This window comes from Onychomys torridus, chromosome 2 (genome assembly GCF_903995425.1).
Source record: "Onychomys torridus chromosome 2, mOncTor1.1, whole genome shotgun sequence".
Lineage (NCBI taxonomy): Eukaryota > Metazoa > Chordata > Mammalia > Rodentia > Cricetidae > Onychomys > Onychomys torridus.
Window position 1 is genome coordinate 153,240,792 of NC_050444.1, and position 21,561 is coordinate 153,262,352.

Here is a 21,561-nt window from a genome sequence, read left to right on the forward strand (position 1 = left end):
GTTTCCTCAGGCTGGAAGCCTCTGAGTCCTCATCCAGAATGAATCTCAGCTGAACTGCTGCTAAAAGCCTAAAAGCTTAACCAGCTCTAGTTCCTGGTCCTAATGCCTTATATACCTTTCTGCTTTCTGCCATCACTTACTGGGATTAAAGGTGTGTGTCACCATGCCTGGCTGTTTCCAGTGTGGCTTTGAAATCACAGACAATCTGATGGATCTCTGCCTCCCAAGTGATGGATTAAAGGCATGTGTGCCACCATTTTCTGGCCTTTGTATCTAGTGGCTGTTCTGTTCTCTGACCCCCAGATAATTTTATTAGGGTGCACAATATTTTTTGGGAACACAATATTACCACAGCTTTCTGTCTCCCACCAAGGTGATCACCAGGAAATTATGCAAATTCCTTTACCTTCCATCTCTCCAGCTCTAAAATGGTGGATTCCCTTGTGTATGCAGAGGGTCAAGTGAGCCACTCCATATGGATTCCAGACAGCGTAAGACAAGTGCTCAGATGTGTTACTTGTTTACCCAGTGTTCTACCACTGTGTGCTGTGGTGGTTAATTTTGTGTCCATCTTGTTGGGCCGTAGTCCCCAGAGACCTGGTCAACCATTGTGCAAGTTTCTATGACAGTCTTTAGAATGAAAGTAAGATTTAAATTAGTGGGCTTTTACATTTTTATTATGTGTATTTGTGTGCTTGTATGTACGCACGTGTGTACTGGTGCCCAGAGAGGCCAAAAGGGGAGATTAAAACAGTTGGGACTGGTGTTAGAAGCATTTGTGAGCTGTGCAATGTGGGTGCTCAGGTCCAAACTCTAGTTGTCTGGTAGGGCAGTGAGCACTCTAACCACTGAGCCATCTTTCCAGCCCCAAAGTGTAAATAAATGAGAAATGGTCTTTTTATGTAGTCCAGATTAGTCTCGAATCTGGATGCCTCCGCCTCCTGAGTGCTGGGTTTATAGGCATGTGTCTCCATGCCTGACTTAGGAAGCACAGCAGATTCTTCATAGTGTGAATGGGCCTTGTCTGATCAGTTGAATGCTAAAATAGAACAGTGGATGAGCTCACCCAGGTAGGAAATTTGCCATTAGACTACCCTCTGGAGACAGTTCTTCCCAGGCCTCACCCTCCCTCCATCTGTCTCCTCATACATATTTTCCTCTTTCCCCTTTCTGTACCCCATGGATTCTGTGTTCCTGGAAAACCTTGGCTAATACACATATCAAGGACTCTATGTGTCTCTGTACTCTCAGCCCCCACTAGCAAGTACAGTCTCACTCCTTTTTTACAGATGGGGAAACTGAGGCAGAGCTGACATAGTACTTCCCAGCTGTCTTAGTTAGGGTTTCTATTGCTATGAAGAGACACCATTGTAGCATGATTCTTAAAAGGTCTTATTAATAAAAAACAAACCAGGGAGCCAGGTATTGGGGTGAACACTGAAAGATCAGAGAAACAGAACAGTCCACAGCTAACTTCACCTTGCCAACTTCTCAGCCAATCCTGTTTCCTCAAACTGGAAGCCTCTCAGTCCTCATCCAGAATGAATCTCAGCTGAACTGCTGCTAAAAGCCTAAAAGCTTAACCAGGCTCTAGTTCCTGGTCCTCACACCTTATATACCTTTCTGCTTCCTGCCATCACTTCCTGGGATTAAAGGCGTGAGTCACCATGCCTGGCTGTTTCCAGTGTGGCTCTGAACTCAGAGATCCAGATGGATCTCTGCCTTCAGAATGCTAGAATTAAAGGTGTGTGTGCCACCATTTTCTGGCCTCTATATCTAGTGGCTGTTCTGTTCTCTGACCTCAGATAAGTTTATTAGGGTGCACAATATATTGGGGAACACAATATCACCACACACCATGACCATGGAAACTCTTACAAAGAAAACATTGAATTGTGGTGGCTTGCTTACAGTTTTAGATGCTCAGTCCAGTATCTTCATGGTGGGATGTGGGGGTATGCAGGCAGAAATGTGCTGGAGAAGAAGCTGAGAGTCCTATGCCTTGCAGGCAAAAGGAAATGGTCCGTCTCACTGGGTGGTATCTTGAGCATATATGGGACCTCAAAGCCCACCCCCACAGTGACACACTTCCTCTAACAAGGCCATAGCTACTCCAACAAAGCCACACCTCCTAATAGTGCCACTCCCTTTGGGGGCCATTTTCTTTCAAACCACCACGCCAGGAGAGTGGTGTAGCTGGGAAGTGACCCCAGATATGTCTCTGCTGTACTCCTGTGTCCGAATCTGGTGATGTACCTCCTTGGGGAGACCCATTCCGCTAACCCTCAGAGCAGCTGCTGATTCCTGCTGGAAGGAGCCAGTGAGGGACCCTGCCCATGTACAAAGCTCTGGGTTCCAGCTGGTTGGCCACAGTAGCTCCCTTCTACATGGAAGTAACGTGGATGCCCTGGCTGTGACTCACAGAAGGGAAGGATGGCATTTTTAGCTCTGTTTATGTTTTTGAATGAATGATGCCAATTACTCAGGGGCATACCGAGTAGCTTTTACAGTTCCGAAGATGGACCCTGGACTCTAGCACATGACGAGCAAGTGCTCTACCACTGAGCCCTACCCCAGCCCTCTGGAAGCTCCTCTCTCCCAGTGACCATACCAGGCCTTTATGGAGGTCAGAGGTAGTGGGGACAGTGGAAGGCAGATTTGATTACAAGTTGGTATTCTTGGCAGTCTTCTCCATAATGTCACTGGCTTCTCGACTCTTCTGTCACTGTCTCTAGATGACCCTCCCATGATGTCTCCTTTTTAACTGCAGGGACTCAAAGCCATCAGTGTTCCCTTAGGCTTGGGGCTGCTGGATCTCAAGGCCACGCTCCCCGTTTGGGTTCCTGAGGCTTTGCATGGTCAATACTGTCAGTTCCCATGTCTGCGGTCACCCACAGAGCCCCTTCATTTCCCTGCTGTGGCCAGGGCCCCAGCCCCAGCCCTGAGCCTGAACAGGGACCATTTGACTGTGGCCGGACGTCCCTGCTGCCACTGCTGCACACACTGTCACTCAAGCATATGTTCTAAGGAAATGAGGGACCATCTGCTCCCTCCTGGATGCTGTGACCGGGGCTTCAGCAGGATGGGGCTGAGGAAATGGCAGGGTCCACACCTGCTCCCTTCAGCCGATCCTGTCTTCATTTCCTTAGTCTGTGTGTCAGTCCAGTGTCTCCGTCATGCCAGGGTACAGAGAGCCGAGGCCAGGCTGGTCTAGAGCACAGGCTGTGTGTCTGGCACTGGACTGAGGGCTTTAGAGAATTGAGCCTTGGGCTGGCAAGATGGTTCAGAGGGTAAAGGCACTTGCCACCACCCCGAGTCTTATGGTAGATGACAAGAACCTACTCCTGTAACTTGTTCTCTGACCTCCATCACCCTAGCATGTTCGAGTGTGTATGTGTGTGCACACACAGTAAGTTAATTAGAAAAAAAAATTTGATCCCACCTTTCATCATAGCTCATTGAGTATATCCTATCCCACCCATTTCCCTGATGAGGACAGTGAAGGACAGGTGAGTGACAGGATACCAACACAAGAGGAAATGGCCAAGCTTCGGCTTACATCCCTGGGTGTAAAACCATGGCACCCCTGTGCAGCTTCTTGCCCAGGGTGGAGTCTCAGCTCTGACTCTTCAAGTTTGACATTTCTCAGCAGTTGGGGACCAAATGAAACATTTGAGGGACAAAGTTCTGGGGGGGGCAGCCTGCAGCGCGGGATGCTTGGTGAGTGAGGACCATTCAGCCTCAGTATCTGTCCTGGAGGCTGCACACTCAGTGGGGACAGGGACCTGTTTATGGGCCCCATGATCCCGCCAGTTAGTCTAGGCCATTGCAACCTGTGATAAGCCCATTGCAGTGGGCTTATCTACCTTTCATGGATGAGAAACGGAGGTGGGGAATGGGAGCGGGGAAGTGCTTAGAGATGAGGATGGGGAGTGATGCTCTCATCCCCATGCAGGGAGCATCCCATGTCTACAGAGTGCTCCACTCATTCTCTTCAGATTTTTTTAGACTTTTTTTTTTTTCCAGAAGGTCTCAGTTAGCTCAGGCTGGCCCCAAACTCACTGTCCTGGTTAGCTTTCTGTTGCTGTGATAAAATATGGACCTAAAGCAACTTGGGAAGCAAGTGATTCTTTTCGGCTTATAGGTTGTACTCCATCATGGAGGGGCATTAAGGCAGGAGCTGAAGTGGAGGCTGTGGAGGAGTGATGCTTACTGGCTTGCTACCCACGGCTCACTCAGTTTGCTGTCATACCCCAGAACCACCTGCTCAGGGGTAGCGCCTCCCACCGTGAGCTGAGCCCTGCCACATCTACCATTAATCAAGAAAATCCCTCTAGGGGTCTGCCCCCAGGCCAGTGTGATGGAGGCAATTCCACAGATGAGGTCCCTCTTCACAGATAACTGTAGCTGGTGTCTAACCAGCGCCCTGTATAGCCAAGGCTCCACCTCCTGCGTGTTGGATGCCAGCCCTACACCACCGTACCCAGCCACTCTAGAGATGTCTTCTAACATCCCATGAGGCTGAATGAGGAGTTGTGGAGGCCCAGCCTGGGGGCAACCAGTGCAGACCTCTCCAGTAGTCCCTGCCCAGCGTCCGAACAAGGTAGACTGGCTTGTGGACCCTGCCTTGAGGAAGGCCCACCCATCAGCACCCTAAGCTAGTGCAGTACCCAGTGTGTCCAGGAGGAGGGTAGGGGTGGAGACCAGAACTTTAGAGACAAGAAAGGGTATAAGGACCGTGAGGGTGCAGAGTGGGAGATGGTGGGGAAAGGTGCTTGGGCAGCCATTAATTTCTACCCCAGCCCCTTCTATCCATTGGGCATGCCAACTGGTATGCCTATTTCTTCTCTTTGTGTGCCAAAGGAGATGCCAAGCCAATGGACCAGGCTGGGCTCACTGTGCCCATGGCCATCCTCTCTGCCTTCTCTATCTGCTTTGCATGTCCACTACGGCTGATTGTCACCTTCACAGCCAGAGGCCACACAGGTATGAGCTCGTGCAGAAGGCTGGGTGTGGCCACATCATGAAGACGCTTTGTCCTCCTGTGGTGTGCAGGCCCCACTGGGCCCCAGAACTGTATCCTGCCCCGGTGTCTGTTCCTTCCCCAGAGCCCTTACAGCTGTCCACCTGTCCCCAGGCAGGATCATCACTATGTAAATGTCTGTGCAAATCTCAGTGTGGGGTGACAGGCTCCGCAGTGAGGTAGGGGCATCTCCTAAAGCATCACTTCGCTGTCATGGGGTCCCAGGCAAGGACACTCCACTTGCTGTTTCTCTTACTACATGTTCTGACTAAGCCAGTCCAGCTGGTAGAGAACTCCGACTTCCACCTGGCTGGGGACTATCTCCTGGGTGGCCTCTTTTCTCTCCATGCCAATGTGAAGAGCATCTCCCACCTCAGCTACCTGCAGGTGCCCAAGTGCAATGAGTGAGTCTCCATATGAAGCTGCAGGTGGTGGTGGTGGTGGGGGGCAAGGCATGGAGTCAGGGTCGGGGAAAGCAGAGTCCTCGGAAGGCCGGGACAAGGCCCAGAATGCTTCTCATTCTTTGCCAACCCCCCAATCCTAGATCCAGCCTGCTAGTCTCCAGTGCCCCCCACCCCCTGCACGATCTGTGTTGCTGAAATTCCAAGCAGTTGTGTTTGTAATCCTGAGATCTGGATTACCCCTTGTTACATCCCTGGAAAGACATGATGTTTAAGCTCAAAGGGTCACCACCAAAGCCATCCTCCACTACCTGTGGGAGCCCCAGTAAGACCATGTCAAAGCCTTGTCTAGATGCCAGGCTCTGCGTGGTAGTATTTGAGTATTGAGTTCAGACACAGGACACTGAGGAGAGCTTTGCAGTTTCCAAGGTTGTGGCTGGGGAGACAGGGAGTGCTCCAGGCTTGGAGAGTCCTCCTTCTCCCTCCATGAGCCATTTGGGGTGACAGCACCATTTAGAGACTGAGTGCACACTGGAGCCATCCTGACCTTGATCAGGAGGTGAAACATTCCGGGAGATGGGAAAGAGGGAGGGAGAGAGGAGAGGCTGACCAAGGGTTGACTGTGGGGATTCCCCACTTAGATGACAATGAGGAGGATGGTGTGCGGACTTGAGGCTGGTGAGGATGGTGTAGTGATGGCACCGAGCATGGTGCTAGGTTTATTGATGCCTGCGATGACGATGATGATGATGATGATGATGTCTGTAATGATCGACAGTACCAGTGGCAGCGACATGGTAATGGCACTAATAATGTTGACTGCAGCAATAATGGTGGTAGTTAAATGGGTACAAGGATGGTGGAGGTGAGGTGGTAGTGGTTGTAGTAGTTATAGTGATGGTGGTGATGGCAGTCATGATGGCGGTATTGGTATTGGTAATGGTGGTGTTGATGGTTATTGTTTTGTTTTAAAGATGGTGGTGTTGGTATTGATGGTATTGGTGGTGGTGTTGATAGTGACTGTTAGTTATAATAATGGTGCTTATGGTGGTGATGGTGGTAGTGGTCATGGTATAGTAGTGGTGCTGGTGATGATGTTAGCGATGACAGCAGTTGTGGCAGTAATGCTGGTGATGATGTAGTGGTAGTGATGATGATGATGGTGGTGATAGTGGTGTAGTAGTAGTGATGGCATATGGTAGTGATGGTGGTAGTGGTGCTATTAGTGATGGTGGTGGTATTGGTGGCGATGGTGGTAGTGGTTGTTGTGAGGGATGGTGTAGTGGTAGAAATAACAGTAACAGTGGTAATGGTGTTACCGACAGTGGTATTGGTGGCGATGGTGGTATAGTGGCAGTGATGGTAGCAGTGGTGGTGATGGTGTCATTGTCGGTGATGGTAAGATGTAGTGATGGTGGTGGTGGTGCTGGGACAGGGAGAGATGATGGTGACAGTGGGGATGGCAATGTGGAGGAGATCAGTATGGGCAATGATGGGTGGACAATGGTAGAGATCACAGGACTCACAGTGTGGTCACAGGGACAGTGCTGACAAGGATGTGGTAAATGCCAGAATCTTCTGTAATACTCCTTGTCAAGCTTTCCTGTGTGGGAAACCATCATTATCGCCAGCACCACCATCATCATCATCACAATCCCCTCCCCTCCCCGTGGACCCGCCCTCACGGTGTGGCCCTCCCCTCCCCATGGACCCGCCCTCACGGTGTGGCCCTCCCCTCCCCGTGGACCCGCCCTCACAGTGCGAGCCCTCCCCTCCCCGTGGACCCGCCCTCACAGTGTGAGCCCCTCCCCTCCCCATGGACCCGCCCTCACGGTGTGGCCCTCCCCTCCCCGTGGACCCGCCCTCACAGTGCGAGCCCTCCCCTCCCCGTGGACCCGCCCTCACAGTGTGAGCCCCTCCCCTCCCCGTGGACCCGCCCTCACGGTGTGGCCCTCCCCTCCCCGTGGACCCGCCCTCAGAGTGTGAGCCCCTCCCCTCCCCGTGGACCCGCCCTCACGGTGTGGCCCTCCCCTCCCCGTGGACCCGCCCTCACGGTGTGGCCCTCCCCTCCCCGTGGACCCGCCCTCACAGTGTGTGACCCTGCAGGTACGACATGAAGGTGCTGGGCTACAACCTCATGCAGGCCATGCGCTTCGCTGTGGAGGAGATCAACAATTGCAGCACTCTGCTACCAGGCGTGCTGCTTGGCTACGAGATGGTGGATGTGTGCTACCACTCCAACAATGTCCATCCTGGGCTCTACTTCCTGGCACAGGATGATGAATTCCTGCCCATCCTCCAAGACTACAGCCACTATATGCCCCACGTGGTGGCTGTCATTGGCCCAGACAACTCTGAGTCTGCCATCACTGTGTCCAACATCCTCTCCCATTTCCTCGTTCCACAGGTGATTCCTGGGAGATGTGGGGGGGGGGGCGGTGAGGGTGAGGAGCTCTTCCCTGTCAGCCATGAACATGAGCGGGGCAGGCAGCAGTTCAAGCATAGGAGGCAGGCTGACTCACTGGAGCCTGTGGTGAATCTCTTCACCCTCTGAGCCTCAGTTTCCCCATCTGTGAAGTGGGCTGATGAAGCTCCATCCAGGACTTTCTGTGGGTTGAAGTGGTCAACATGAAGGAGTTTTCAGCACACAGTAGGTGGTCTGTAATGCTATAGTTCCCACCAACTGCGTCTTTCTCAGGAGTGAGAACAAAGAGCACTCAGAATTAGCTTGCTCAATTGCCTAGCACAAAACCTGACTCATAGTAGGCCCTCAAGGAGTGCCACCAGGGCCTGGGGAGATGACTCAGTTGGTAAAGTGTTTGTTGTGCAAGCATGGGGACCTGAGTTTGGATCTTCAGCACCCACATAAAACACCAAGGCCAGCACCGGGGGCTGGGGATGGATGGAGACAGGATTCCCTAAGCTCATTGGATGGCCAGACTTGCTCAGTGAGCTCCAGATTCACTGAGAGGCCTTATCTCCAAAAACAGGGTGGACAGTGATTGAGGAAGACACCTACGCTGCCTTCTGGCCTCTGTACATGTGCACATGAACCCATACACACATGCTCAACACATGTGCGTGCATACACACATGCACACACATATCATGCACACACACATGTACACCCCAAAAAGTGCTGATAGTCTCACTTAAAATTTAAATTTGGGGGTGGGGTGGGGCATGAGAATGGGGTCTCTCTACATAGCCCTGGATGTCCTAGATCAGGCTGGCACTTCAAACTCACAGAGCTTCACCTGCTTCTGCTACCTGAGTGCTGAGACTAAAGGAGTGCCCTGCCATGCCTGGCATCTTTTGAGTTGTTTGGGTCACATCTTCATTTACTTTTGGGGCGAGAATACACGCACGTATTATGGCACGTGTGTGGGGGTCAGAGAACAGTCTGTGGAGGCTGATTCTCTCCTTCCACCAAGTGGATCTTGGAAGAATGAGCTCATCCTCGGGCATGGCGGCAAATGCCTTTTCCTTCTCAGCCATCTTGCAAAGCTCTGACTGCTGTTCATCTGTCACCAGCCACATGGGTGAAAGTGCCCAGTCCAGCACAGCTGTAGAATACTAACTAAAGATCAGATTGGCACACAGTAGGCTGGCGCAAGTATTGGACTTGCTGCTGTGGCTCTTACCTTGTAAAGTACCCAGAACAGGGTCAGACACATGGTAGGTGCTAACTATGTACTAACATTTTGATGTTAGTCTGGTCCAGGACTGAGCTCATCCCTTGAGCACCTACTGTATGCCAGGGATGGTTGTGGGTGCTAGGGAAACACCTGGGAACCAAGCACAAATCCCTGCCTGCCTGCAGTCTGTCTCCTACGGGAGGATAGATGATACGCACAGATAAATGAGGGATGCACAATGTCATGAGTGCTGTGGGTAAAAGGCAGAGTAGCCAGGGTGGAGACTGAGGCAGGTTTGAGACAACTGGACTTTTCAGCGTGGCGATCAGGTGGGTTTGCTGACCACAGGACAAAGGCTCCAGGGCTTAGGAGAGCTATGCAAGCAGCCAGGAGGAGGGCATTCTAGGAGGTTGGCACGTGTGATGGTAAGAGACACCTGATGGGCTTACAGAAGAGGATGAGCGGAGCCTGGGCCTGGAGGAATGTAGGAGGAAAGGGAGGCAGAGGCCACGAGGATGGTGCTGAGATGGAGTAGGGAGGTCGGCGACCGGTGGGTATCCCCAGGGGTAACTGAAAAGACTGGCTGATGAGTATGTGGTGTGTGCAGAAGGCCAAAGATGCCACCGAAGCTTTTGGCCTGAAAACTGCAAGGGGTGGATTCCCTAGGTGAGGGGGACCCTGCAGGTGTCCATGCAGGCAGAGATGAGAATGTAAATCCCGTGTAGACTGACTTCCTCAACTTGGATCAGACTCCAGGAAGTCTGGTGCCAGGTGGTTCATTGTCAGTATATTTAAAACACAATAGGATTCAGGGAAAGTTTCCAGGCAACAATCATTCCCATCCCAGATTCACAATAAAGCTTAAGGTGTAACTACATAGAAACTCTTTTACAACGTACCTGTGACCATGATGGTAGGTTCTAGCTAAAAGTCCTAGAATCTAGTGTGCTCTCTGACAGATAACATAGAGGTCAGCAGTACATGTGACTTCTCCCCTAAGGGTGGCTTCTATTAACTGGGAGCTAGGGAGGAAGAGTCTGGCAAAGACATTCTGGGGGATTTGGGTGAGATCTTCCTCTACAGCAAAAGGTGGGTGAGGTCTGCCTCCACAGATAGCAAAGAGGTCATCAAGTCGTTAACAAAATCCACTCAGCTTGCTGGAGGTATTTCATTTGATCTCGCCCATTGAGAAGATACTCCTATGTGATTAACACTCCTGGTTTCTCTAATGATCCATGAACAAAAAGATGTTCATGCTCCTAACACTTATGGACAGGTGGGAAGATGCTGGATGGACTCAGAGAAGAGCCAGAGTCTGGGATGGGAAAGGTCAAGCTCCAGATAGGAGGTGGACATTTTCAAGTCCACCCCTGAGGTTCAGGAGGGAGGTTGGAGCCAGAGCTGGATGATGGTGTCTCTGGCTTGAAACGATGTTTACACAAAAGGCTGAATGGGAGTTGTAAGGCAGATGAGGGTGGTGGAGGAGAAACCAGGCTGGGAGCCTGCACTTAGGGGTGCACTGAGACTGTGAGGTTACAGCAGAGGGAAGGGAGCATGACAAAGAGATGGAGTAACCAGTGAGGGGAACAAAGGCTCATATGGCATCTAGGAAGACATGTGGCCAGTGGTGAGGCTGGAATGCCCTGTGAGGATGAAAATGGCATGTGCTACGGTAGGAGCTCAGTCTGGGTTCCTAAGTGGTGGGAAGGAGACAGATGTGTACCACCTAGCCAGGATGTGACACACAAGGAGACTGATGTGGGTCACTTAGACAAGTCATAGTGCATAGTAGGGTCTCATATTACTAAGGCAGCCATGATGATGCTAATGTAAACCCATCCCTGGGCATGTATGTGTCCCCATATGTCACCAGGGTGATAATGTCAGGTGGAGTGCCTCCTCTAATACCTCACTCCGGCAGGTCACATACAGCGCCATCTCCGACGAGCTGCGGGACAAGCGGCGCTTCCCCTCGATGCTGCGCACAGTGCCCAGTGCCAGCCATCACATCGAGGCCATGGTGCAACTGATGACTCACTTTCATTGGAACTGGATTGTGGTACTGGTGAGCAACGATGACTATGGCCGGGAGAATGGCCAGCTGCTGAGCCAGCGTCTGATCAGAACAGGTGACATCTGCATTGCTTTCCAGGAGGTTCTGCCCACACCCGAACCCAGCCAGGGCGTGGGGCCTGATGAGCAGAGCCAACTGGACAACATTCTGGACAAGCTGCAGCGGACCACAGCACGTGTCGTGGTGGTGTTCTCGCCAGAGCTGGCCCTGCACAACTTCTTCCGGGAGGTGCTGCGTTGGAACTTCACCGGCCTCGTGTGGATCGCCTCCGAGTCCTGGTCTATCGACCCAGTTCTGCACAACCTTACAGGGCTGCGCCACACGGGCACTTTCCTGGGCATCACCATCCAGAGGGTCTCCATCCCTGGCTTTAGCAAGTTCCGAGTGCGCCATACCAAGGCGACGCAACCCATACCCAACAAGACCAGCCCACGGGCCACGTGCAACCAGGACTGTGATGCTTGTTTGAATATCACCGAGTCCTACAGCAACGTCCTTATGCTTTCTGGGGAGCGTGTGGTCTACAGTGTGTACTCGGCAGTCTACGCGGTGGCCCATGCCCTGCACAGGCTCCTCCACTGCAACCAGATCGGCTGTACCAAGGAAGTGGTCTACCCATGGGAGGTGAGGGCCTAACTGTGCAGGGACCGACTCCACCATTCCCGTGCTCAGGGACTCAGGGTCTGGGCAAAGGGGGATGGGAGGCCACAGGGCATTCCCATACTTCCAGATGCCTAGCAAGCACAAAGGTCTGAGTTCAAATCCCCAGAACCCGTGTAAAAAGCTGGACTTGACTGTGTATGCCTGTAACCCCAGTGCTGGGGAGGGTAGAGATGGAAGGATTGCTGGGCTCGCCAGCTGCCAACTAAAGCTCCAGGTTCAGTGAGAGACTCTGTCTCAAGGGAATAAGGTGGACAGTGACAGAGCAGGACACTTGATGTCCTCCTCTGGGCTCTGTGCTGGTGCACAGGCATGCTCTCCCCACCACCGACATATACACTATATACACACACACCCCCACGGGTACATCAACACAACAACACAGCTTTGTTCTATCTCAGCCACATGTCTCCGTCACATATCCTCAGAGCTTAGTCCCACTGCTCTAAGTACTTACATTCTGAAATGCACAGTTCTTTGAAAGGCATTTGGCTACCAGCCGGATTTGACTCTTGAGTACTGAGACTCTGGTAGCCAGTGTCACCATTCAGAGCGGTGCTGCCCCGCTTGCCAGGTGCCCGCTAGGATGCATTGTGATGGTTCTTTCACACCTACGGAGACTGAGGCACAGGGAGCCAGAGTTACAAAGCCAACTAAGGGCAGAGCGAGTTCTGCAATTCAGGCCTGGGCTGCTCTGTTCAGAGCACATTCTGGCCAGCACCAGTGTGGGGAGATGAACTCCGAAAGAGCTGACCCTATGGTGTGGGAGAATGGGAAGGACTGAGTGCAGGGAAAATTCCAGATGATATTTGCAGTGGAGAGAACCCCCGAGGGACACCCCAGATGACTTCTAGGGAGGGGAAGGTGAAAAAGCAATATTCTCTGCTACTATTTTAAGTTTTTTTCTTAATTTTTATTTTATTTTTTTAAAAAGATTTATTTATTTATTATGTATACAGTATTCTGCCTACATGCATGCTTGCAGCCAGAAGAGGGCACCAGATTTCATTACAGATGGTTGTGAGCCACCATGTGGTTGCTGGGAATTGAACTCAGGACCTCTGGAAAAACAGCCAGTGCTCTTAACCGCTGAGCCATCTCTCCAGCCCCTTAATTTTTATTTATATGAGTGTTTGCCCATGTGTTATGTATATGTACCATATGTGTGCAGTGCCCATGGGGGCCAGAAGAGGGCGTTGGATCCCCTGGAGCTGGAGTTACAGGTGGTTGTGAGCAGCAATATGGGTACTGGGAATTGAACCTAGGTCCTTGGAAGAACACTCAGTGCTCTTAATGGCTGAGCTAGCTCTCTAGCCTGCATTCTAAGTTTCTAATGTGGCCTCCATTTTGCAGAAAAGAAATTGGAGTCCAGAGAGGTTGAGCAAGAGGCCCAAAGCTTCAGGAGTGTGGCAGGGATAAGGCCTAGCTCCAGGCACACCAGGTTCCAAAGTCACCTACTACCTGCCGACCGATGCTTCCCCAGAGCTTGACACTCACATTTGACAGGTGTTGGGGGCTGGTGCAGGGGTGGTAGACTCCCAAATGTCTGGTCCCATCTCTGATGCCAGCTCTGCTTCCCTTCTTTCTGACCCCTCCAGCTACTCAGGGAGATCTGGGACGTCAACTTCACCCTCCTGGGCAACCAGCTCTTCTTTGACCAACAGGGGGACATGCCAATGTTCTTGGACATCATCCAGTGGCAGTGGGACCTGAGCCAGAATCCCTTCCAAAGCATTGCCTTCTACTCCCCGACCCAGCAGAGGATGACCTACATCCACAATGTGTCCTGGCACACCCCCAACAACACGGTCAGCTTGGGGGGTAGTGGTTCCCCGGGGGCTTGTCAAAAGGGCCCTCCCTCAGAGATGCATCAACCATGGCCGGTGGGGTCTCCATTTGGGGTGTAGGGCCTAGGGTCCTGTCCTTCTTTGCCAACTGAGAACTATGGAGTTTAAGGTGCTCTAGCTGCAGCAGATGAGGGCTGGGGGCGGGGCTCTGCTTACAACCCTGTGTTGATGTGCACATGACTCCCACATCAGCCTGAGGTGATGGGATTAGGCACTTTCCTTGATGCTGCCACCAAATAACTGAGCAGTTTAAAGAATGAAGGGTTTATTTCTGCTCAGGGTGGGCGCACGAGAGGGGTGTGTGTGTGTGTGTGTGTGTGTGTGTGTGTGTGTGTGTGTGTGTATGTGTGTGTTAAGGACACAGTCCATTATGGTGGGGAAGGGAAGGAACCCAAGGTGGCTGGTCACATGATATCCACAGACAGGAAGCAGAGAGATGGAGGCTGGTAGCCAGCTCGCTTCCTCCATTTTATTCAGCCCAGGACCCCAGCATATAGGCCCACACCCAGGGTGGATCTCCCCTCCTCTGCTAAACCTTTTTAGAGACACCATCTCAGACACACCCAGAGGTGATCCCCATAGTTTCTAAGTTTCATCAAGTTGTTAGGATTACACATCACAGGGACTGAGGCTACCGCTCTCCCCATTGTGTGGATGAGAACACCAAAGGCACAGAGAGGTTATGTAGCATCCTTAAGTCCACACAGCTTGTCTGTAGTCGAGGCTTTCTCTACATAGCCTTCCAGCTATAGCCGGTCATTCAGTGTTGAGCTTGTGGAGTCAACCAGGCTGGTGTCTTTGTTTTCTTGAGCTTAAACCACAGAAGTTCTTTGTTTCAGGTTCTGGAGGCAGAAGAGGGAGAGGTGCTGCTGGTCTGTACAGAGGCCAGGAGCCTGCTTGGCCTCTCTCCTGGTGTTTGGCAGCTTGCTGGAGCTCCCTGGCTCTCCTGGGCTTGCTGGAGCTCCACTCTGATCTTTAACTTCTTCACCTGGCAGTGTCTTTGTGCCCTTGTCAGGGTCCACATGTCCCCTCTGTGTAAGAACACAGTTCTTGCCAATGAGGGACCATTCTTTTCCTTAATCATATATGCAATGACCCTGTAACGGAATCGGGTTACATATTCAGGTCATAGGCGTTAAGATCTCATAGGTCTTACTTCAGTGTAAGTTCCCACTGAAATGCAGAGCCCGAGGCAAGGGTCATGTGTGATAGATTATTACAGATATGCCCCCAAGTACCATGATTGGGGGTTGGAAAAGCATGCAGGAGGGAAGAGGAGAAACCAGTCTGAGGGAATGCCCTCAAGCCAGACCCTGCTGTGAACCACTGGAGGGCCATCTTTCTGTCACCTTCTAAGGACTTGCCTTCGAGCTGTGTCCCAAGGGAGAGAGCATGGATTGGCTGGATCTCATCCCCTGTGGCCGTGGTTGCTTTGTGGTATGCTAAGCCCTTGTATTTCCAGGTCCCTCGTGGCTGAGGGCCTAGCAACTCCAGGTGGACATCTTACACCACACCCCCATGGTAGAGAGTGAAAGGCACGGCCTGGCAGCTGAGGCAGGGTGCTGGCAAGTGATGGCTACATGACATTGTCCTGACTGAGCCTGGAGGGCCACAGAGCCTTTAAGGCATCAGGCAGCCCTGTCTGTGCAAAGGGGGCATTTGGTGGGCAAGTGACAGGTGGTGACCATCTCTCTCTTCCACCTCCACTCTGGAGTTCTTCCCTTTCACTAACATGAGGTTGCTGGTTGCTCTGGTTGACTACTTGAGATGATGTCTATCCTAGGGTCCCCAGCTCTTAGCCGCCTGGCTGTAAATGGACCTTAGCAGTTATCCCGGAGACAGAGGCATAGGGCTGTCCTCAGGCATCTAGCAGTCTACCCTGAATGCCCTAGCTTCTTGTGAGAACCCAAGCTCCCTCCTTCTGGGACCTTCTCATTCACCGGTGGGGGGTCCTCAGAGGAACCAGGTGGTTTGCTCTGCATATGTCTCCCCACTGGGGACAAGAATCCCAACCCTACCACTCTAAGACCTCAGCTCTTACAATCTAGTGCAGAAGTTCTCAGCTGGGGGTCTCAACCCTTTGTGGGGGTCGCCTAAGACCATCAGAAAACAGATATTTACATTATGACTCATCACAGTAGCAAAATTACAGTTATGAAGTAGTGATGAAATAGTGTTGTGGTTGGGGTCACTACAACATGAGGAATTGTATTAAAGGATCACAGAATTAGGAAGGTTGAGAACCACTGGTCTAGTGAATGCCAGTGATTTGAGGTCCTTTATTATTTATTTGTTTGTTTGTATTCTCTACAGTGACAGGGATCAAACCCAGGGTCTTCCACATGTTAAGCAAGAGCTCTACTATCTGGCCACATCCTGCTCTTCCTCCTCCGTTTCCTCTCCCCTTCTTCCTTCTTCACTTCCTCTGCCTCCCTCCCTTCCTCCTCTTCCTTCCTTCCTTTCTCTCTTCCTTGTTGACAAGGTCTCTAACCCAAATACACTATGTAACCGAGACTGAGACTGAATATCTGATCCTTCTGCCTCCACCTCCTGAGAGCTGGGATTGCAGGTGTGTCCTACCATCTCTGGGTTATGGAGTGATGGGGTCAAACCCAGGGCTTCACGAATGCTGGGCAGTCTCAACCAACTGAGCTACATCTCCAGTCCTTTTGCTTTTCTTATACTGAGTTCTGCTGTATAGCCCAGGATGGGCCCTCTGCAAGAGCGGCCAGTGCTTTTAAACTCCAAGCAGCCCCTCCTTCTTCTTCTTCTTTTTCTTTTTTTTAAAATCTCATTTGGTTTTTCTGTGCTTGGAGAACATGTCTACCATGATTTCAGTCTTTTTAATTTGGTTAAAACTTGCATCACAGCCAAGCCTGGATAGTGTCCGTCCTGGGAGATGGTCATGCACATTGGAGAGGATGCTGCGCTCTGCTGCTGCTGGGCAGAGTGTCCTGGTAGAGTGTGTTGTTTTATGGTATTGGCCAACCTCTCCACTGCATTGTGGATCCTCTGTTTAGTTCTATGCATTAATTGAAAGTATGATGTTGACATTTCCACCTGTCATTTTCGAATACTACACATTCTCTGTTTTCCTTTGGTTCTTGCTTGCTTTATGTATTTGGAGTCTCTCTTGCTAGGGGTGTATGTGTTTATACTTGTATTATATGTTGGTTGCTGTGTCAGAGGCTTACATGTTTTTCATGCTCCTTTTCTGGGGGTCTCATAATATTTTTGGGTTTCTCTCAAGATTCCATCTTTTATTTTATTTATTTGTAGTTTTATTTTTTAATCTGAGTGAGTAAAGATTCAGCCTCAGTCAGTCAGTCAGTCAGTCAGTCAGTCAGTCAGTCAGTCAGTCAGTCAATGCTCGGTAAGTTTTCTTCTTAATTGCTTTCTCTGGGGTTATTTCTCCTACCAGTAAGTGGAACACTCTGTGTGTTCCTGAACACCCTCTTCATGCACCTGACTGCCGCTTTGGGGGCTGTGCTGGCCTCCATGGCCCAGTTCTCTGGGGATCTGAGTTGCTGATTCCCAGTTTGCTCTTCTGTCTTCTTACTGTGAAGACTTCAGGCTTTCCACGATCAAGCTGGGAGCCAGCCATGCCCAGTTTTTCTCCAAGCCCCCGTGAAGCGCCCCCGTGAAGCACCCCGTGAAGTGCCCCCATGAAGCACCCCCGTGAAGTGCCCCAGTGAAGCGCCCCCGTGAAGCGCCCCCGTGAAGCACCCCCGTGAAGCGCCCCTGTGAAGCGCCCCGTGTAGCACTTTCAGTATTCTCCATGGTATTTAAAACTCTCCATCTAATTCATGAAAATACTAGTCTTCAGTGCTGTACACCAGCATCTGGCATCAGTTTTTGCCCCGAGTTTGTGTGTGCAGGTGTGCATACATATGTGTGCTGGTGTGTGGTATGTATGTACGTGTGGAGGCCAGACAATAACCTAGAAATGTCATCTGATGACCGTTACAAGAAGTATGCGCGGGGTAGGGGATTTAGCTCAGTGGTAGAGCGCTTGCCTAGCAAGGCCCTGGGTTCGATCCTCAGCTCTGGCAAAAAAAAAAAAAAAAAAAAAAAAAAGTATGTGCATGTTGGGGGACATGAAGGCAGAAACCTCAGATTTGAAAGAGGCAAAAAGAGATGGGCTCTGGTGTCGAGGGGTTCTTCTGGGGCTCCCTGGTCTGAGCCCTGGCCCCTTCTTGTGTATGCCTGTAAGAGATGGTTTTCCTTGGTCACAAAATACAATCTCCACAGGATCTGGCGGCTGCTCACCCACCTCAGAGCTGTGGCTGCCTGAGGTATTTTACTGTCTCCTCCCTCTACCATGCTCCAGCCACACATGGCTCCCCTCACCGGGCTCAGATACTATACCTTCCTCACTCTCTTCCACACCAGCCTCACACCTACCCTTTCCTGTGTATAATCCATCCATTCAGCCCATGCTTGACAATCTTTCTGTGCTGGGCTCCCCTGAGGTAGAGACAATAGGCAGGAACACTGCCCTTGTGTTCTAGTTCACCTGAGACCCCTGCTTTTCAGAAGGACCTGAAAGTGGGAGTCTTGGCTGTAAGTGACAGGAAAGCAGGGTAGTGGGACAGATGGTGGTGGTTCAGACAAGGAGAGATCCAGGATCTCTTGATATCTTTCAATTCTCCCTACCAAGATCAGGTTTTTCTTTGGCCATGATATCCTCTTGGTGATAAGATGGCTGCCAGCACCCCCAGGGTTGCACGCTATCTTGTCTACATCCCCAGGAAGTCTCTGTCTTAACGCTTAGGTGTTTTACCAGAGGATGATGGGTTGGATTAGGTCATAGATGGACAAGCCAACAGAGTCCTGCAAAGACCCAGTTCTAACAGCAGTTCAGACGGGGCCAGGCCACCCTCTCCTAAGGAGCATCCTGTTAGGTGGGGGAAACACTGGCCTCTCAGAGGGTGGGGGAAGAGGGCTCGGGGTCTCTTGTCTTCTTCCTTCAGATCCCCATGTCCATGTGTTCCAAGAGCTGTCAGCCTGGGCAAATGAAGAAGCCTGTGGGTCTCCACACCTGCTGCTTTGAGTGCATGAACTGCTTACCAGGCACCTACCTCAACCGCTCTGTAGGTACGGCTCCCACCACCCCTGCTCGGCCTTCCTCAGCAGACCTCGGCTTCTGTTCATGGCTCAGCACCCCTACCCTGTCCTGGAGTTTTCAGGGGTCCCTTCCCTGTGCCAGGGTCTCCGGGGCCTTCCCAGGGAATGCAAGTATCCAAAAGCCAGAGACCAAGCCTGGTGCTTCTTGTGGCTTCCCATGAAGCCAAATCCCCAGTACAGGTTTCTGTGGGTGTCAAGATCAGTCCTCACACTGTGTGCCAAGCACTTAACCCACTGAGCCATCTCCCCAGTTCCACTGACTGAATTCTCACTTGAAGGACACTCTCTCTAGAACACCGACCCCAGTGTTAAAATTCACATAGTGTAGTACAGTTCAGGCTTGAGTGTAAAGCTTTCTTGTGACCTCATTGATTAAAAACTAAGCACTGATCAAGTCTGTTGAAGGCTTCTGCCAACCTGTCCGTCACAGTTGTCAGTGGCCTGCAGAAAGGGCCAGGCTTTACTGGGCTCCAGAGCTCTCCATCTCTGGTACCTGCCACGGTGTCCAGCTCTCAGTGGGGCTGGGGACACATGGTTCATAAAGAGCTTATCTTGCATATACAAGGACATGGGTTTGGTCCCTAGAGTCCATGTGAAACAGAACCAGGCATGATGCACTTGGAACCAGGGCTGGGGAGGTTGAGACAAGTGGATCCCTGGGCTCACTGGCCAGTCAGTTTAGATGACTAGTTGAGTTCCAGGCAAGTGGGAGACCTAGTCTCAATAAGAAAGAAACAAAGAGAGAGAGAGAGAGAGAGAGAGAGAGAGAGAGAGAGAGAAAGGATGGAAGGAAGGGAGAGGATGACATTTGAGGAATAATACTGATGTTGTCTTTTAGCCTGTATACCCATGTACTCACACACATACACACACACACACACACACACACACACACACACACCAAAACGCTAATAGAATGAGGCCCATGAGGATGTGGTTGCAGGCTTCTCCCACTAGGGGGCGATATCTTGACAGAGTGGCCTTAGAATTGGGTTCTGAGCAAGGAGACCTGGGTTTGAATCTTTATTTGGTAACTTACTGGCTCTGTGACTTTGAAAAAAGGACTTAACACAGCTGGGTTCCATTTGTCTGTGAGGTGAGGCTGCAGGGGGCTCTGCCTCCCTCTGGCTCAGGGCCCAGAGGATACAGCAGCTCACAGGTGGGGATCCAGCTGATGAGAGTCGCTGTGGGTTCTTGCAGATGAGTTTAACTGTTTGCCTTGCCCGGATTCCATGTGGTCCCACAAGAATGCCATCACTTGCTTCAAGCGGCAGCAGGCCTTCCTGGAGTGGCGTGAAGCGCCCACCATCGTGGTGGCCATACTGGCTTTCCTAGGCTTCTTCAGCACACTGGCCATTCTGCTCATCTTCTGGAGACATTTCCAGACACCCATGGTGCGCTCCGCCGGTGGCCCCATGTGCTTCCTGATGCTGGTGCCGCTGCTGCTGGCATTTGGGATGGTGCCGGTGTACGTGGGACGCCCCACGGTCTTCACATGTTTCTGCCGCCAGGCTTTCTTCACCGTCTGCTTCTCCATCTGTCTGTCCTGCATCACTGTGCGCTCCTTCCAGATTGTGTGTGTCTTCAAGATGGCCAGACGCTTGCCACGGGCCTATGGCTTCTGGGTGCGTTACCATGGGCCCTATGTCTTTGTGGCCTTCATCACGGCCATCAAGGTAGCCCTGGTGGCGGCCAACATGCTGGCCACCACCATCAACCCCATTGGCCGGACTGACCCTGAGGACCCTAACATCGTGATCCTCTCCTGTCACCCCAATTACCGCAATGGGCTACTGCTCAACACCAGCATGGACTTGCTGCTGTCCGTGGTGGGATTCAGCTTTGCTTACATGGGCAAGGAGTTACCCACCAACTACAATGAGGCTAAGTTCATCACCCTCAGCATGACCTTCTCCTTCACCTCTTCCATCTCCCTCTGCACCTTCATGTCCGTCCACAATGGAGTGCTGGTCACCATCATGGACCTCCTGGTCACTGTGCTCAACTTCCTGGCCATCAGCTTGGGATACTTTGGCCCCAAGTGTTACATGATCCTTTTCTACCCAGAGCGCAACACTCCAGCTTACTTCAATAGCATGATCCAGGGCTACACCATGAGGAAGAGCTAGCCTTGCCCACCGGCCTCAGGGGCAGAGACCCCAGCCTGCTACTGGTGTTCCTGTGCCATTTCTGTAGTCTGGGCACTTTTACCCACTTAGCACTTGAAAATACCCATCCTGCACTCTCTCCTCATGAGCTGTTTCACTGGCCCTGAGCTGCCGCTCACTTATGGAAGAAGCCACCCAAGCTGCCCTATGGGGCTCCACGTACAGTCTGATTTATAAGCCTACCCCTGCCATCTGGTGGTCACAGTGAGCACCTGCAGGCTGTGGCTCATGCCTTCCAGCCTACTCAAGGCTGGTCATTGTGAGGCCGACCATGGGCTTCATTTCCAGTTCCCGGGAAGCACAGGTTTCTATGTTCTAAGGGACAGCTAGGCACCATGGGCCCTTCATTATTGCTTATGAATAAACTTTCCTTGGGTGAAATCGATGTCCCTTCTTGATTTCAGAGGTTCCCCGAGGAAAGGCCCATAGACTCAGTTGGGGCATTCATTTGCTGGGTGACCTTGGGCCAACTTGTCCTTGAGCCTACACTTGCCCACCTCTGAAATGGGAACCATAGTTGCAAATTTTGATGTTTGGGGGCTGAAGAAAAGGAAGATGTTACAGGCTTGGTAGGAAGGAAGATGTCATGAGTTACCCTTCAGGAAGAGATCTGGGGAGAGTCA

At 51.5% G+C, this 21,561-nt stretch overlaps 1 protein-coding gene across 1 annotated transcript; it reads left to right on the forward strand.

Annotated features, from left to right (window-relative positions):
- Positions 1 to 5,236: 5,236 nt before the first annotated feature.
- Tas1r2 (taste 1 receptor member 2) lies at positions 5,237 to 20,899 on the forward strand. Its single transcript, XM_036177380.1, has 6 exons — positions 5,237 to 5,427; positions 7,531 to 7,831; positions 10,984 to 11,760; positions 13,395 to 13,604; positions 18,617 to 18,740; positions 19,971 to 20,899. Exons 1-6 carry the CDS (start codon positions 5,237 to 5,239, stop codon positions 20,897 to 20,899), a joined length of 2,532 nt encoding a protein of 843 aa, XP_036033273.1.
- The last annotated feature ends 662 nt before the right edge of the window (positions 20,900 to 21,561 follow it).

Excerpts from the sequence above, each read along its gene's own strand:
- Tas1r2 (XM_036177380.1), top strand. The coding sequence starts at position 5,237 with ATGGGGTCCCAGGCAAGGACACTCCACTTGCTGTTTCTCTTACTACAT. Across the intron at positions 5,428-7,530 it reads CAGGTGCCCAAGTGCAATGA|GTACGACATGAAGGTGCTGG; the intron begins GTGAGTCTCCAT and ends GTGACCCTGCAG. Across the intron at positions 13,605-18,616 it reads GGCACACCCCCAACAACACG|ATCCCCATGTCCATGTGTTC; the intron begins GTCAGCTTGGGG and ends TTCTTCCTTCAG.